The sequence below is a fragment of the Trichosurus vulpecula genome, chromosome 9 (assembly GCF_011100635.1).
Source record: "Trichosurus vulpecula isolate mTriVul1 chromosome 9, mTriVul1.pri, whole genome shotgun sequence".
NCBI lineage: Eukaryota > Metazoa > Chordata > Mammalia > Diprotodontia > Phalangeridae > Trichosurus > Trichosurus vulpecula.
The window spans coordinates 150,334,202-150,348,723 of record NC_050581.1 but is presented as its reverse complement, the minus strand read 5'-3'; the positions used below and the strand labels follow the sequence as shown (position 1 = coordinate 150,348,723).

Here is a 14,522-nt window from a genome sequence, read left to right as displayed (position 1 = left end):
GGAGAAGGATTTCTGTCTACACATATATATGCCTGTGTGTATGCATGTATGCAGACATGTGTGTATATGGTATATGTATGCATACCACATGTATATGTATATATATATAGATATATATAGATACACACATTTATACAGACCACACATACGCGTATGCGTATAAGTCCTCTACATATCTTGGATACAAAACCTTTATCTGAGAAATTTGATACAATCATTTTTTCCCTATTCAGCCACTTTCTTTCTTATCCTTGGTGTATTAATGTTGTTTGTCTAGTGGGGAACCTGCAGCCTTGAGGCTGCATGTGGCCCTCTATGTCCTCAAGTGTTGCCCTTTGACTGAATCCAAACTTCACAGAATAAATCCCCTTAATAAAAGGATTTGTTCTGTAAAACTTGGACCCAGTCAAAAGGCTGCACCCAAGGACCTAGAAGGCCACATGTGGCCTCGAAGCTGCAGGTTCCCCATCCCTGGTTCAATCTCAACCTCTCTGACCCTCAGTTTCTTGATCTACAAATTGGGGAGAATACCTGTAGTACCTAACTTACAGAGTTATAGGGAGGATCAAATGAGAACATGTATGAAAATGCTTCACAAAATTTAAAGCACTATATGTTAACTGTTGTAGTAGTATTGTTGTTGTGGTTATCTTCTACCTGTAGGACCTGGGACAAATCACTTTACCAGAATGTGACAGTGCAAATAACACAGGATTTCAAGTCAGAAGACTTGAGATTTGAATCCTGGTTATGTTACTTATGGCCTGTGTGGTCTTGGGCAGATCATTTAACTTCTCAGAGCCTCAGTTTACTCATCTGTAAAGTGGGAGTACGGGAGCAGATGACCACTGAGGTCCCATGATGAGATGACCTCTCTCGGTCTCAGTTCCCTCCAGAGACCAGACTACATAATCTCTCAGCTTTCTTCCGGCTGTAAATGCATGATCCTAGGTACCCTCCCCATGTAGACAGGCCAGTGCTCCGGACACAGCGAGCTCTTATCCACCTCAATCAGTCAGCTGGTCAACAAGCATTCATTAAGCACTTTCTATGTGCCAGATGCCATGCCAAGCTGGATATGCAATGATGGGCAAAAGGAATTTACATTGTAACAGGGGAGAAAACACATAACTAACTAGGAGTGACTCAAGGAAATTCACCTAACTTTCTGAGCCCTGGTTACCTGCTAGGCAGGCTAGAGAGAGCAGACGGAAGGTACTTTCAGAGGGGAAGGCATTGGTGGTCATCAGGGTGACTTGGTTTATATGGCACTTCCTGTCTGGAGCACCCCAGCCTCTCAAGGACTCCCTTATGTCCCTCTTCCTCATTTTTACAGAAGGAATAGCGGTACAGAGAGGTCACACTGCTAGTAAACGGAAAAAGCAGCTAGTGACACACTAGACAGGGTTCTGGGCCTTGAGCTTGGGAAGACCTGAGATCAAATCCAGCCTCACTTACTAGCTGTGTGATCCTGGGCAACTCAACCACTGTTTGCCTCAGTTTCCTCAACTGTAAAATGGTGATAACAGCACCTACCTCCCAGGGTTATTGTGAGGATCCAATAAGATAATACGTGTAAAGCACTTAGCACAGTCCCTGGCACAGTTGGTGCTAAATAAATACTTAACCCCCCACCCCCAACTCAATAAATTCCAGTGGCTTCCTCTCATCTCCAGGATCAAATATCTAAACCCATGTCTACTTGAGACAGAAATGATTTTTCTTCTCTCCCCTTACTTATCTAATTCTTCCTCACCCTTCCAGCCTTGGCTCAGCTTGGCTCGGCCCACATTGATCTGTCCCCCTTATTTTTTTTTAACAACTACAGTATTCTGATGGGGGGTGGCCAGTGTTAGCTCTTTGCCTGCCTAGTGGACATTCTTTCTTCCATCTAGGCTCGCCCACCCCAGCATTTATTGACAAGTTGGAAGATGAGTCACTTAGTAAATATCGATTGATTGAGTTAATTTGGAAAATGGAGGCTGAGGTCATCTAATGACTAGTCTCAGATTTGGGGCTCGACGGTGTGGATCCTCTTTAATTCTTTCTGTGTCTGTGGGGGACCAAGTGGAGAAAGTAGATTTTAAGCTGGAGAGACTGGAGAGACATTTCTGGTTAAAACACTGGAAGGGACTACAGACAAATGGAGGAACCCAGTCTTCAAGAAGGGAAAGGCCATCTCCCTGCCTCTTTCTCTTCCCACCTTGATTGGAATAGATTTCTTTTCCTTACACGTCGTTAGCTGCTGAACTCCTTCCCTTCCTTCAAGGACCAACTCAGGTCCCTTTGCTGCCCCCTCACAAATGCTGGCAAAAGTGACCTCCTCCAACTCAGATGTCTCAGCTCCTGGCTGGGCTCCCCTTCATTCTACCTTGTAACATGTTAATTTGCCCACATGTTGTATTCCACTGCCTTGCCTCTATTATTAGCCCCACTGTGGGCTGGGATAGTTTCATATTACCTACCCATCTATGAATCACTAGCCTGAGCCTTGGACCTTTCCGTATAGTAGGTGTTTAATAAATGTTTATTAGATTGGCTCTCAGAGCCAAAGAAATCCAAGAATCGGATATTAGATTAAAATGGGGGAGAGGGGAAGGGCAGGGCAGTGGAGATGGTCCCAATCCCACTGAAACAGTTTACAAAAAATGCACGGTCCATGTTTTCTCCACTTTTTAAGACTGTCATCTTCTCAGGCTTCCAGGCCACACTGTAATCCTCCTTGGCTTCTTTCTCTCTTATCAACACTATGTGCCTTCCCAGCTGCTGGCCAGGCCTTAGCCTCATCAGCTCCAAGTGGGAACTGCTGGGTTTGCCTGGAGTTAGGAGGGGAAAGGCAGCATGTTGCAGTGGAGAGAATCTGGCCTTGGAGTTGGGGAAGACCGGAGTTCACTTCTGATTTCTGACACCCAGGGCCCTTGTGAGCCTGGGCAATTCCTCAACGTCTTAGTGCCCCGGGCAACTCTGTAAGGCTCTAAATGGTGCTAAGGAAGATCCTTATCTACATTGATAGGGGGACTTCCCCAACTGGAAATTTCCTATGCCAATGGAATTACAAATCTGGCTCATCTCCCTAAAGAAAAATTAGGCAAAAAGGAAAAAAGGAAGAATATGATCTAGAAATAATAGGAGGGGACACTGCCCCGCGCTCCTTCCTTCTTTCTCTCTCTCTCGCTTTGGCCTCTTCCGGTCGGTGGAGCGCCTGTTAGCACAGGCTGCGGTGTAAAAATGGCTAAGTCTAAGAACCATACCACTCACAACCAATCAAGAAAATGGCACAGAAATGGCATCAAGAAGCCTAGGTCACAGAGATACGAGTCTCTGAAAGGGGTTGACCCCAAGTTTCTAAGAAACATGCGCTTTGCCAAGAAACACAACAAGAAGGGGCTGAAGAAGATGCAGGCCAACAACGCCAAAGCCATCAAGGCCAGAGCAGAGGCCATCAAGGCCCTGAGCACCAAGGCCTCCAAGGCCAAGCTCCTCAGGCCCAAGATCCCCAAGGCCAGTGCCTGGCGTGCTGGCCACAAGATGGCGAGCAAGCGTCCAGGCCCTAGGGTCGGCATCAAACGTCCAGGCTCCAGGATCACAAAGCCTGACTCTAAGATTGCCAGAACCACTGACCCCAAGGCTGCCAAGCCCACTGACCCCAAGGCCGCCAAGCCCACTGACCCCAAGGCCACCAAGTCTGCCGCCAAGGTCAGTAAGTCTGATCCCAAGGCTACCAAATCTGGCCCCAAGGCCACCAAATCTGATGCTAAGGCCTCCAAGTCTGGTCCCAAAGTAGCCAAGTCTGATTCTAAGGCCCCGAAGCCCAGTGATTCCAAGGCTGCTAAGCCTGCTGACCCCAAGGCCGCCGAGTCCAAACCCAAAGATGCTGGGGCTAAAGCTGCTAGTCCCAAGCCTTCAAAGTAGACGCTTCAGGACAGAAGGACTTATTTAAACCCTAAACCACCGTTTTTTCCTAGCCAGGGTATGATTATTCACTATTTTGTACAAATAAAGGAAATGGTGAATCATAAAAAAAAAAAAAAAGAAATAATAGGAGGGAAATAATACATATGGACAGATTGATAGATGTGTGTATAGATGTATATTTAATATATTATATATGTATGCTTATATAACATAACACACACATGCATATGTCATATACACATTATGGATGTATATATAAATTATAATATATTGCATGCATATTATGTTCTTTAGTCATTTTCAGTCCTTTATGACTCTTCGTGACCCCATTTGGGGTCTTCTTGGCAAAGAAACTGGAGTGGTTTGCCATTTCCTTCTCCAGCTCATTTTACAGATGAGCTGGAAACTACAGAAAACTGAGCCAAATGGGGTTAAATGACTTGCCCAGGGTCACACAACTAGTAAGTGTCTGAAGTCCCATTTGAACTTAGATCTTCCTGACTCTAGGCCAGACATGCTATCCACTGTGCCAACTAGCTGTCCTATGTGTCTATACGTATATGCACAATATATGTATCATATTATAGTTATTACATTACACATAAATACATGCTATACATAGAGGTGTAATTTCTATTCTATGTGTTTATGTATAATATCCCTCTATGTATTTTATGGATATTACATGTGACATGTAACATAGATGTTATGTATTAACTATAACATATTATGTGTATATTATCCCTATATGCATACACATTAAAATGATAATATACGTATACATATGTTATCCTCTACACCCATCTATCAATCTATCCAATCTATCTGTAGTCTTCCATGTCCCCACTCTTCCCTTATATGTGTATCCATGCGAACACACCCGTGCATGCACACCCACCCGTGCATGCACACCTTCTTAGCTCTGCCTGTTCAAATTCTCTCTGTCCTTTAAGGAGCAGCTCAAATCCCCACCTCCCTCAGAAAGCCTTCCCCGACCCCTGGAGCCTAGAGAAGTCCTCTCTCTCTCTCTCTTTTCTGAACCCCCAAAGACTCACTTAATCACTGGGCCCGAGGCAAGGCTAGCTGGAGTCATGACTGACCTTTGTGTCAGAGTTGTTCTTTTTTTTTTGCCTTAGAAGCCCGGGATAGTAGAACATTAGCACCGGGAGGAAACTTGTAGGCCCATCTCACCTAACCCCTTCCCTTTACAGAGGAGGAAAAACAGTCCCAGCCAAGGGAAGAGCTTTGGCCAAGGTCACATTCTGAGTTAACACCAGTCAGGATTAGAACTGAGGTCACCAAGTCACGGGTTCTTCTCTTGGCCTCCCATCTCATCCCACCTTCCCTGGCAACGACTGTATAGTGTTTGTCTCTACTTGTATGTGTGAATATTGGTTTTTCCCAGTAGAATGTAAACTCCTTGAGGGCAGGGGTCACTTCATTTTTGTCTTTGAATCTCTCGCCTCTTACAATGCAGTAGGCACCTAGTAAATGCCTATTGACTCGCTGGTTAATATCTATAAGAGGCTTTATATCTATAAGAGCTTTAGTTTATTCGTCTATAAAATGGGGATAACACCACTTACTTTTACAACTTCCTAAGAGACACTATGTGGAAGACACTTTGTAACCTGCTAGAACCATCCCTCCCGTAGTCACACACTTTGGGTGTGTGTATACATTTTATATTCATGCAGGATGTACTTTTATATGTACTCGTCTCCCACATTAGAATATAACCTATTAAAAGTAGAGACTGTTTTCTTCTTTGTACTTGTATCCCCAGGACCTAGGGCAGTGTCTGGCTCATAGTAGGTGCTCAGTAAATAATTACCGATTGACTAATCTGTAAAGTATTGGATAAATGTGAATCCTTGATACTGTTGTAGTCAAAGTGAATGAATGAAGTCCAAACATAAGTCTGATCTCGAGCCTACTGGGCTAAGCCTTTGAAGCGTTTCAGAAGACACTCATGCTCAGTCTTTGCTGTGCTGTGCCCCTAAGGGCTTCCTGTTTATTCCCCACTCCCATTCATTTCCCTACCAGCAGCCCTCCCCTCAGGTCTGGGGGCCCCACAGAGGAAGCTTGGGAAGTTCCTTCCGCATCTTGCTGGTTGCTGATAAACCAAGGGGTTGGGGTGGGGGGAGCTGACATCTCAGAAAGACTCCACATCGGGGGAGAGCCCTGCAATCAGATAGTATCAGGAAATGTTGATTTTCTTTGCAGTTGCTGATATGCAGAGGTCTGCTTGGACTTTGGAGACAGGGACTGACATGATCTGCTGCTGGCTGGGTCCACCCTGGCCTGGTTACTTTCAGAGCTGCTGGCCAGGTGGCCTGTAACATAGTAGGCACCTAGTAAATGCCTATTGATTCGCTGGTTAATATCTATGTGACCTCAGGCAAGATACTCGATTCTTTCAGTCCTTAGTTTACTTAACTGTTAAATGGGCATTAACAACACTTCCCTTTAAGACCTCACCATCCTATCCCAGTCTCAACGGGATGCTTGCTTTGAGAGCAGTGGGGCTAAATCTGCTCCCCCGTCCCAGATCCATAGGATCATGAACTTAAGAGTTGGAAGGTGGGGGAACTCAGGCCCAGGGAATGGGCCTTGCCCAAGGTGACACGACTAGCAAGTAGAAGCATTTGGAGCCAGATATTCTGACTATCTGTAACATCATTCCTTCTTTTGTCCCTTCCTCATCCATAAGGCCTTGGTTCTGGTCAAAACAAATCATAGATCTGTTGGAAGAATCTGTGGGATCAGAGAAAGCAAAGAGCCTCGAAGGTACAAGCTAGCCCAAGGCCTATTTTTGACTTGCTCACTGTGGTCAGTCTTAGAAGTAGGTCAATTAGGCAGCTTCCTTCATCATACAGGATGTGAGATGTTGGGCTCTGCCCAGTGGTACGGAGCCCTAGATTTAGAGTCTGGAGGTTTGAAATCAAATCCTAACTCTGCTACTGACTACCCTGGTGTGGAAAAAAAGATACAGGTTTGGATGAAAAAGATTGGGGGCTATAATGAACTGCAAACTCAAAATGAGTTAAAAGAGAGATATGACAGCTGAAGAGCTTATTCTCTCCTACATCAAGAGGCACGGTAGTCAAAATGAGGAAAGTAAATTCCCACTCTCCTCTGCCTTCACCAGACCACATCTGGAATCCTTTACTGAGCTCCAGGCAACCAACACATTTTAGGAGAAGTATTGACAAGTTGGAGCAGATCCAACATGCTAAGAGGACTAGAGATGATGCCATCCACATAAGAGTGCATTTGTAATGTGGGTTTAGGTCCAACAACTCCCTCATGTAGCAGTGGTGGAATAATAACCCTACTCTCTCTCTTTCTATTTGCTACTGGTTCCATGTTCCCTTCACCCCAAGATCTGAGACAATGAAGGCTCATATTCTGCTTTTTGTTGTTATTTAGTTGTTTTCAGTCATGTTGACTCTTTGTGACCTTTTTGGGGTTTTCTTGTTAAAGATACTGGAATAGCTTGTCATTCCCTTCTCTAGCAAAAAAATGATTTGCTATTTCCTTATTAATGAATAAAACTGCAACATCTATCATTAATTAATCAACTACCTCTTAGACTCACCTTTAGTTTATTAAATATTTATTTTTATAAATTAGAGACACCTTTTCCCATAAACCTTTGGTCTTCTCACCACTCTCTCAAACTCTCTAATCTTACCTTGGCTTAAATAAACATCAAGGTTACTTGTCTATCTTATTTATTAATGGTGTCACCAACCAATCAATGGTCTGATCAATTATGAAGACACAATTATTTCTAATGTATCAGCTGTGAGAAAATTATAACCAAAGACATTTTTAACTATGACTACAACTGCTCACTTCTCAATTCTGGAAACACATCCCCACCACGCATTTCTCTCAGAACGCCAATTCAAATCTCTTCTCCAGAATCCTCTCTATATTTCTTAGGAAGTTAAGGGTTAAGTTCAGTTTTCTCAGTAAACGTTCTCTCAATTCTCTTTCTTTGTCCTCTCTTGAGTCATCGTCGTTAACAGTCTCTCCAGAAAAACTGTTAAGATTCTCAGCCTCCTCGCAGACTCCTTACAGAATCACAGTTAAAATGGAACTCCAAGATTTCATTCTAAGATACGGTAACAGTATCCATCTTCTCTCTGGGTGAGGATATTGAAGCTGGTGTTAAATATTAAAGGACCTGGGGATGTTTAGCCTGAAGGAAGAGACAGGGATTTGATAGTCTTCAACAATCTAAAGGAATGTCACGTAGAAAAGAAATTCGGTTTGTTCTGTTTGGTCCCAGAGAGAATAAGGCGCAATGGCTACAAGTTTTAAAAAATGCAGGAAAGACTTCTTAAAATTAGAGCTGTCTCAGTGCCATTGGTTGGCTTGGGTGTTAGTGAATTCCCCTTTACTAGAAGTCTTCAGGCAAAGGCCACTCATGAGAGATTTTCTTTCTGAAGGGATCCTTGTTTAGCTCCAGATTGGGCTAGATGACTGGTGAATGCCTTACAAATTCTTAGGGTCCTTGATTCTGTGATCTGGGTTCAGATCTTGGGGTTAAGGGTCAGCCTGAAGCCAGGTTCAGGGTTGATTCTGAATCTTACTTTAAGGTCAGAGTTCATCTTTGGCCAGGGTTCAGGCTCAATTTTGACAGGCATGTTGTTGTTCCTTCTCTAGCTCATTTTACAGATAAGGAAACTGAGTGGCTTGGGAAGGGTCATATAGCTGTAAAGGATTTGAACTCGGGTCTTCCAGTCTCCAGGCCCAACATGCTTTATCCACTGTGCCACCTAGCTGTCATTAGCTTGTGGTTGGACTTGGGATCAATCATTGGACATGACTGAGATAAGGTTGAGCTCAGTATTAGGGTTAATCTTTGGCCAAAGCTAGTGGACCATCCTTTGGCCAAGGTTAAGATGTCTACTAGTAGCTGAAGCTAGGGTCAGTGTTTGACCAAGACCAGGGGTCATTCTGTGACTGTGGAACAGAGCAAAACTAACTGGTTCCTGTTGTGATTACACTCAAGAATGTGGCTTCATTTACAGAGCTCCTGCCACTGGAAGCATCAGCCCCAGACAGCACTTAATAATTTGGTAGCACCTCATACAGTGATGGATGACCTAACTCTTGTTATAAGAAGACAATGGCTTTCCCAGAGGCCCCATATAAAGACGTTGCTATCACTTCAATGCCCGCAGCTAATCATTTATAGTGTTTTCTCACAGTCAGCCAAATAGCTCCATCACAAAACGGGGAGCCTGCAATCATGAGGACAATATGGCGGGCTTCCAAATCTGCAACTGGTACCACTAACACATGAAAGAGAATGAATGTGGTACTTTAGGGAACTGGCAGCTAGGTGGCGCTGTGGTGGATAGAGTGCTGGGCCTGGAGTCAGGAAGACTCATCTTCCTGAGTTCAAACATGGCCTGAGACACTTACTAGGTGTCTGACCCTGGGCAAGTCACTGAATCCTCTTTACCTCAGATTTCTCATCTGTAAAATAAGCTGGGGAAGGAAATGGTGAAACACGTCAGCATCTTTGCCAAGAAAACCCCAAATGGGGTCACAGAGAGTCAGACATGGCTGAACAATAATAACAGTGAACTTTAGGGATGCCTGGGCTCCATTTGTAGACATCATTCATTCACTGTATGACCTTAGGCAAACCAGTTCACCTGATTTGTTATAGTAGACAGAGATGGACGTGAGATGAGCAAGGCCTGGATTTGAATCCTACCTCTGACACTTAGTAGCTATAGGACTCTGGGCAAGTCACTTAAACTCTCTCAGCCTCAACTTTCCTTATCTGGAATATGGGGATAATATCCACAGCCTTTAGTACAAAAGACTGTTGTAAGAATAAAATAAGACCATTTACATCTAGGAGTTTTTAAACTGCTACATAAATGACGGTCATCGAATTAACATTATTCTGCTTTAGTATCTCCATCTGCAAATTGGGAATGATAATATCTGCCTTTAGAGGCTTGTTGGGAGGATCCAATGAAATGGGAAAGACGAAGGAGTGCTAACTTGTTCTGCCCTTGGGATCATCCCTGCTCCTCTTGGAGGCTCAGGGTTCTCTTCTACAAAGGATCGGGGGGAGCAAGGAAGAAGGAGGGGTTTAGAGATGATCCCTTGCTCTCGACCTCTCAGAAAAGGCCATTTCTTTAGAGAATCATGTCGCCTCTGTCAGCAGAAGCCATCTAGCTGCCACGAATTTAGGGGACACCGGGAAGTAGGTGTAGCTTTGTACAATAAAAATATAGATGAGGCCACAGGAGAAAAATGAATGGGATAAGCTGCCTGAGCGCTTCACGGAACTCAGATGCACTTTAGTACGTGGGCAGGGAATCTGAGAGGCAGTATGTTACAGCGGCCAGAGGGATTGGCTTTGGAGCCAAGACTTGGGTTTGAGTCTTGCCTCTGACACATATGAGCTATGGGACCACAAGCAGTCACCAAACCTTTCAGTGGCCCAGGCAACTGACCATAAAATATAGCTGATTTTGCCAAGGGCATTTCCACACCAGAAGTTCTCCACATTGATGAAATCACGGGTTTTCAAGGTCTTGGCAGGTCTGAGAGGGAGAGCACATCTTCCTGCTCCTAATTTTCTACAAGTCTATGAGATAATGTACATGAAAAGCATTTTGCAGTATGGGAGGGGTTCTATGATGTGGGGGCTCTTAGCTATAGAATGTTCCCACACCTTTGGAGAAATGACTGGGCCCACCTAGATGACAGCAGAAGCTGCCATGGAGGTCAGTGAAAAGCATGTTGGAGTTGGGGGAGGTCAGAGACCCGGGCTTTGACTCCTACTTTTGTTACTCATTATCTGTGACATTCCTCAAATGGGACCTTCCTGACTCAGTTTGTTCACCTGTAAAATGTGGGATTGGGTAAATGATCTCTAAGCATCCTCCCAGCTCTCCATTCTGTGATCCAGATCATGTAATCCTGATAATAATAGATAACATTTCATTTGTATGAAAAGCGCATCATAGGCGCTAAATTATGGTAAGGGGCTGCCAGATGGTGTGCTCCTAATGGAGTTTCAAAAAGGGTAAATGAGATGCCTCATGCCTGGCACAGCTCCAAGACCTGTCAATGCCTCCTGTGCAGGATGCCCTGGACCTACTCCACCAAGGCCTGGGTTCAGGTTATGCGGCCCCTTCACCCCAACTACATTCCCCCAACCTCCACAGGATGGACAGAAAGTGCCTGGGGGATTCCTGGGGCCCTCCTGGGAGAGGCGTCTCTCTTCACAGTGTGACTGCTTTTCCCAGTCACTGCTAGAGGCTCCCCTGGGCCCTCTGCTCCGTCTGCAGTGGGGACTGATGGCCGCAAAGGAAAGCATGCTGCCTGTGAATGTTTTCAAACATGACTCCTTCTCCCTAGAGGGGCCTCTCCCAGAGAGGCACAGCCTCTTGGGGCATGGTGGGGCGGGGATCTGGAGGGAGCACGGGATCGCAGGACTGGGAAATGGAAAGATCGGCCTTTCCAACTGTCTCACTTTACAAATGAAGAAATGGAAGCCTAGAGGGGGATGGGACTTATTTCAGGTCACACAGGTCCTAATTGGCATAGTCTAAATACAGGCTTCTTTCTACTACCAAACAAACAAACAAACAAATAAATGAATGAATAAATAAAGACATCGACCAAAGAGAAGGCTTAGTGCATTAGTTAATGGCAATCTTCAAGACAACTTCTTAATGAAAAAAAAAAAAAACATGCACATTTTCAAATACTCTTTAGTGGTTCTGATGAGATGTTCCAAGCCCTTCTGGCTATTTTCTCCATCTATGCCTCTTAAGAAATAGTTACAAACAGCTGAGGCCATTTTCTTCTGCACCTGCCCAACTTTCAAATCTCTCAGGTCTCTGCTGCTAAGACTGGTATAAGCCCTGCACATACTAATTCATCAAGGGCCTTGAACCGTAGGGGGTGGAATGTGAGCTTTGCTGCTGCAGGGCTAACCCTGGGCACTGATTCAGAGAGAAAGCCTGCAGGAGGGATGGAGGCAGCTTTAGATTTAGAGCTGAAAAGACCATCTAGTTTCATACTTTCATTTCACAGACAGGAAAACTGAGGCCCGGAGAGGCTAAGTGATTTGTCCAAGGTCACAGAGACAGCTGAAGGCAAGACTGGGATTGGAACCAAGGCTAAAAATCTTCTGATGCCAATGCAATTCTGATGCCAACCCCTCCCAAAAATTAACTCATGAAGGCCCTTCCACACTAATCAAGACAACGGGTGGGGTCTGGGGCTGGCACCTTCACTATACCTTCTTTCTCCTCACTCTTCCTCATTTCTTCCAAGAGAAAGTAGAGAATGTCCTCAGACAGAGAGCCCCAGGCTCAGTCACCAGCATCCCTTTGCTACACCTCTTACCTTTCAAAGCTGCCCCTGATGGTCGCTACCCTAATTTTAGGTAGACTGGGCCACGCAGGAAGACTTGTCCCAGGCCTTACCCCTCCTTACTCTCCCAGGACAATAGTCAGGGCTCAATCAGTGTGTGGGACCAGAGGCTCAGTCTGTGGTCAGGGTCAGTGCTCAGTCTACAGAAATCAGGGGCTTAGCCTAGCACAGGGTAAGGGGGTCAGTCTGTGGCCAGAGTCAAGGATGAGCCTGTGGTCAGGGTCAGGGGTCAGTCTTTGGTTAGAACCAGGGGCACAAGCTATGACCAGTGTTGGGGCTTGGTCAATAGCTAGCATCAAGGACTCAGTCTCTATTGAGGTCAAGGGGTCAGCTTCCCAGGGTCAGGGAGGCTCAGATGTCCTCTTTGATAAGGTAATGGAGACCTCCAGATCATTCTACCATCTCTGGGGCCTCTCCTCATAACCATGAGTAGCAGAAACCCCAAGAGCCTCTCTCTCTACCCTCCATGGTGCCACTTACCTGGGAGAAGAAGGCAGTGTTGGCCAGGGTGACGTGGATGTTCTGCAGGCCCCCTGTGGGCACTGGGGCTAGCGGGGTAGGCAGAATCCGAGGGCAATCCTGGATGTTCTGAAAGGGAAAAGGAGAAGGAGAGTTGTAAAGGTCTTTCTTGGGCTTGGAAGCAGTTGGCTCTGGGGTGAGCCAAAGGGAACCAAGGCAGAGAACAGAACTGGAAGGAGCTCATTTAGACCCCAAGTTACACTAAACTGTGCTAAAGGAAAGAGGATAGAGACAAATGACATAGTTCCCTGCCCTCAGGGACTTTACATTTACACACACACACACACACACACACACACACACACAAACTAAAATATAATAAAGTACACAAATAAACCTCAATGTCAATACTTATTAAGCACCTAATACGCGCCAGTCAATAGATATTGGGGATATAAAGACAAAAAAGTAAACAACCTCTCTTCTCAAGGAACCCACATTGTGCTGGGTGAAAAAGCTAAGATTCATACAAAGTAGCAAGTGAAAAGGTCAAAGGAGAAAACAAAGACCTCTAAGCCTATCTGAGGAAGGACAGACCAGCTAGAGGGAATCAAGGAAGGCTTTGTATAGGAAGGGGTGCTGGAGCCTCAAGGGCACATAAAGGCTGTGATATCTAGAAATGAGGAGAGAATGCATTCCAAGGATGGGGGATGACCCCCTGGGCAAATGTGCAGAGATGGGAGATGACACCCGAAATTCAGGAAATACTAAGCAGTTCAGTATGGCTACAAAATAGTGTGTGTAAAGGGGAATAAATAATGTGAAATCAGACAGGAGAAATAGATTAGAGTATTTATTAAATGCTTATAGCCAAACCAGATTACCAAATTACCTCTAACACATGGTGGCTGTGTGACCCTGAGCAAGTCACTCAACTTTTCTGGGCCTTCATTTCCTTGTCTATGAAGTGAAGGGGCTAAACTCAATGGAAGGGGCCTCCCAACTCTAAGTCTATGCTTCTATAGGTGATACAAGGGGAAAGATAGGAGAGAGGTCATTGGGACAGGACAGGATGTAGTATTAGGTTAGTGATGTGGAGCATGGGAGAAGGCAGAGGTGAAGATGATTCCAAGATTTCAAACCTGTGTATGTAGAAAGAAAGGTGGAGGCATCTTCCTTAGAAGGAGGGGTGACTTGGTAGTGGGAAAGATGATGAGTTCAATCTTGGACATGTTGAGTTTGAACTAACAGCTGAACATCCAGATGGAGACGTTCAGCCTGGAGGTGATGATGTGGGGCTGGAGTTCAAGAGTAAAATATAGGTCTGAATGGATAAGGCAACTGGACCCATGGAAATGTAGAGAAGGCAGAGAAGACGGCAGAAGACAGAGCCTTGGGGGACATCCATCCATAGGTGTGTGGTCTGGGACATGGATAATGGTCCAGCAATGAAAACTGAGTCACAAACATCCACCTCTAGATAGCCACTGGCACCTCAAACTCAACCTGTCAAAAATTCAACTCAGCACCTTGCCACAAAATCTCCTCCTTCCAACTTCTGCATTTCTATCAATGACACCAGCATTGTACCCATCACTGCAGATTCGAAACCTCTCAGTCAGCTCCCTCTCCTTGGCTCTCTGTATCCAGTGCCTTGCCAAGCCCCATCACTTCTTCCATTAATCTAACTCTCCTTTTCCAGGCCTACTGTCATCAGCCTA

General features: G+C 45.1%; 2 protein-coding genes across 2 annotated transcripts in view; one reads left to right on the top strand and one right to left on the bottom strand.

Moving 5' to 3' along the window:
* Positions 1-14,522, bottom strand: part of PLXND1 (plexin D1) — a 205,177-nt gene that overhangs the window by 78,710 nt on the left and 111,945 nt on the right. The window contains exon 9 of the mRNA XM_036737796.1: positions 12,823-12,930. Within this exon, the coding sequence (XP_036593691.1) occupies positions 12,823-12,930 (108 nt within the window). The remainder of the gene's footprint in view (positions 1-12,822; positions 12,931-14,522) is intronic.
* Positions 3,186-4,021, top strand: LOC118830818 (60S ribosomal protein L29-like). Its single transcript, XM_036737797.1, has one exon. The coding sequence runs from the start codon at positions 3,229-3,231 to the stop codon at positions 3,910-3,912; it is 684 nt and encodes a 227-aa protein (XP_036593692.1). The 5' UTR covers positions 3,186-3,228; the 3' UTR covers positions 3,913-4,021.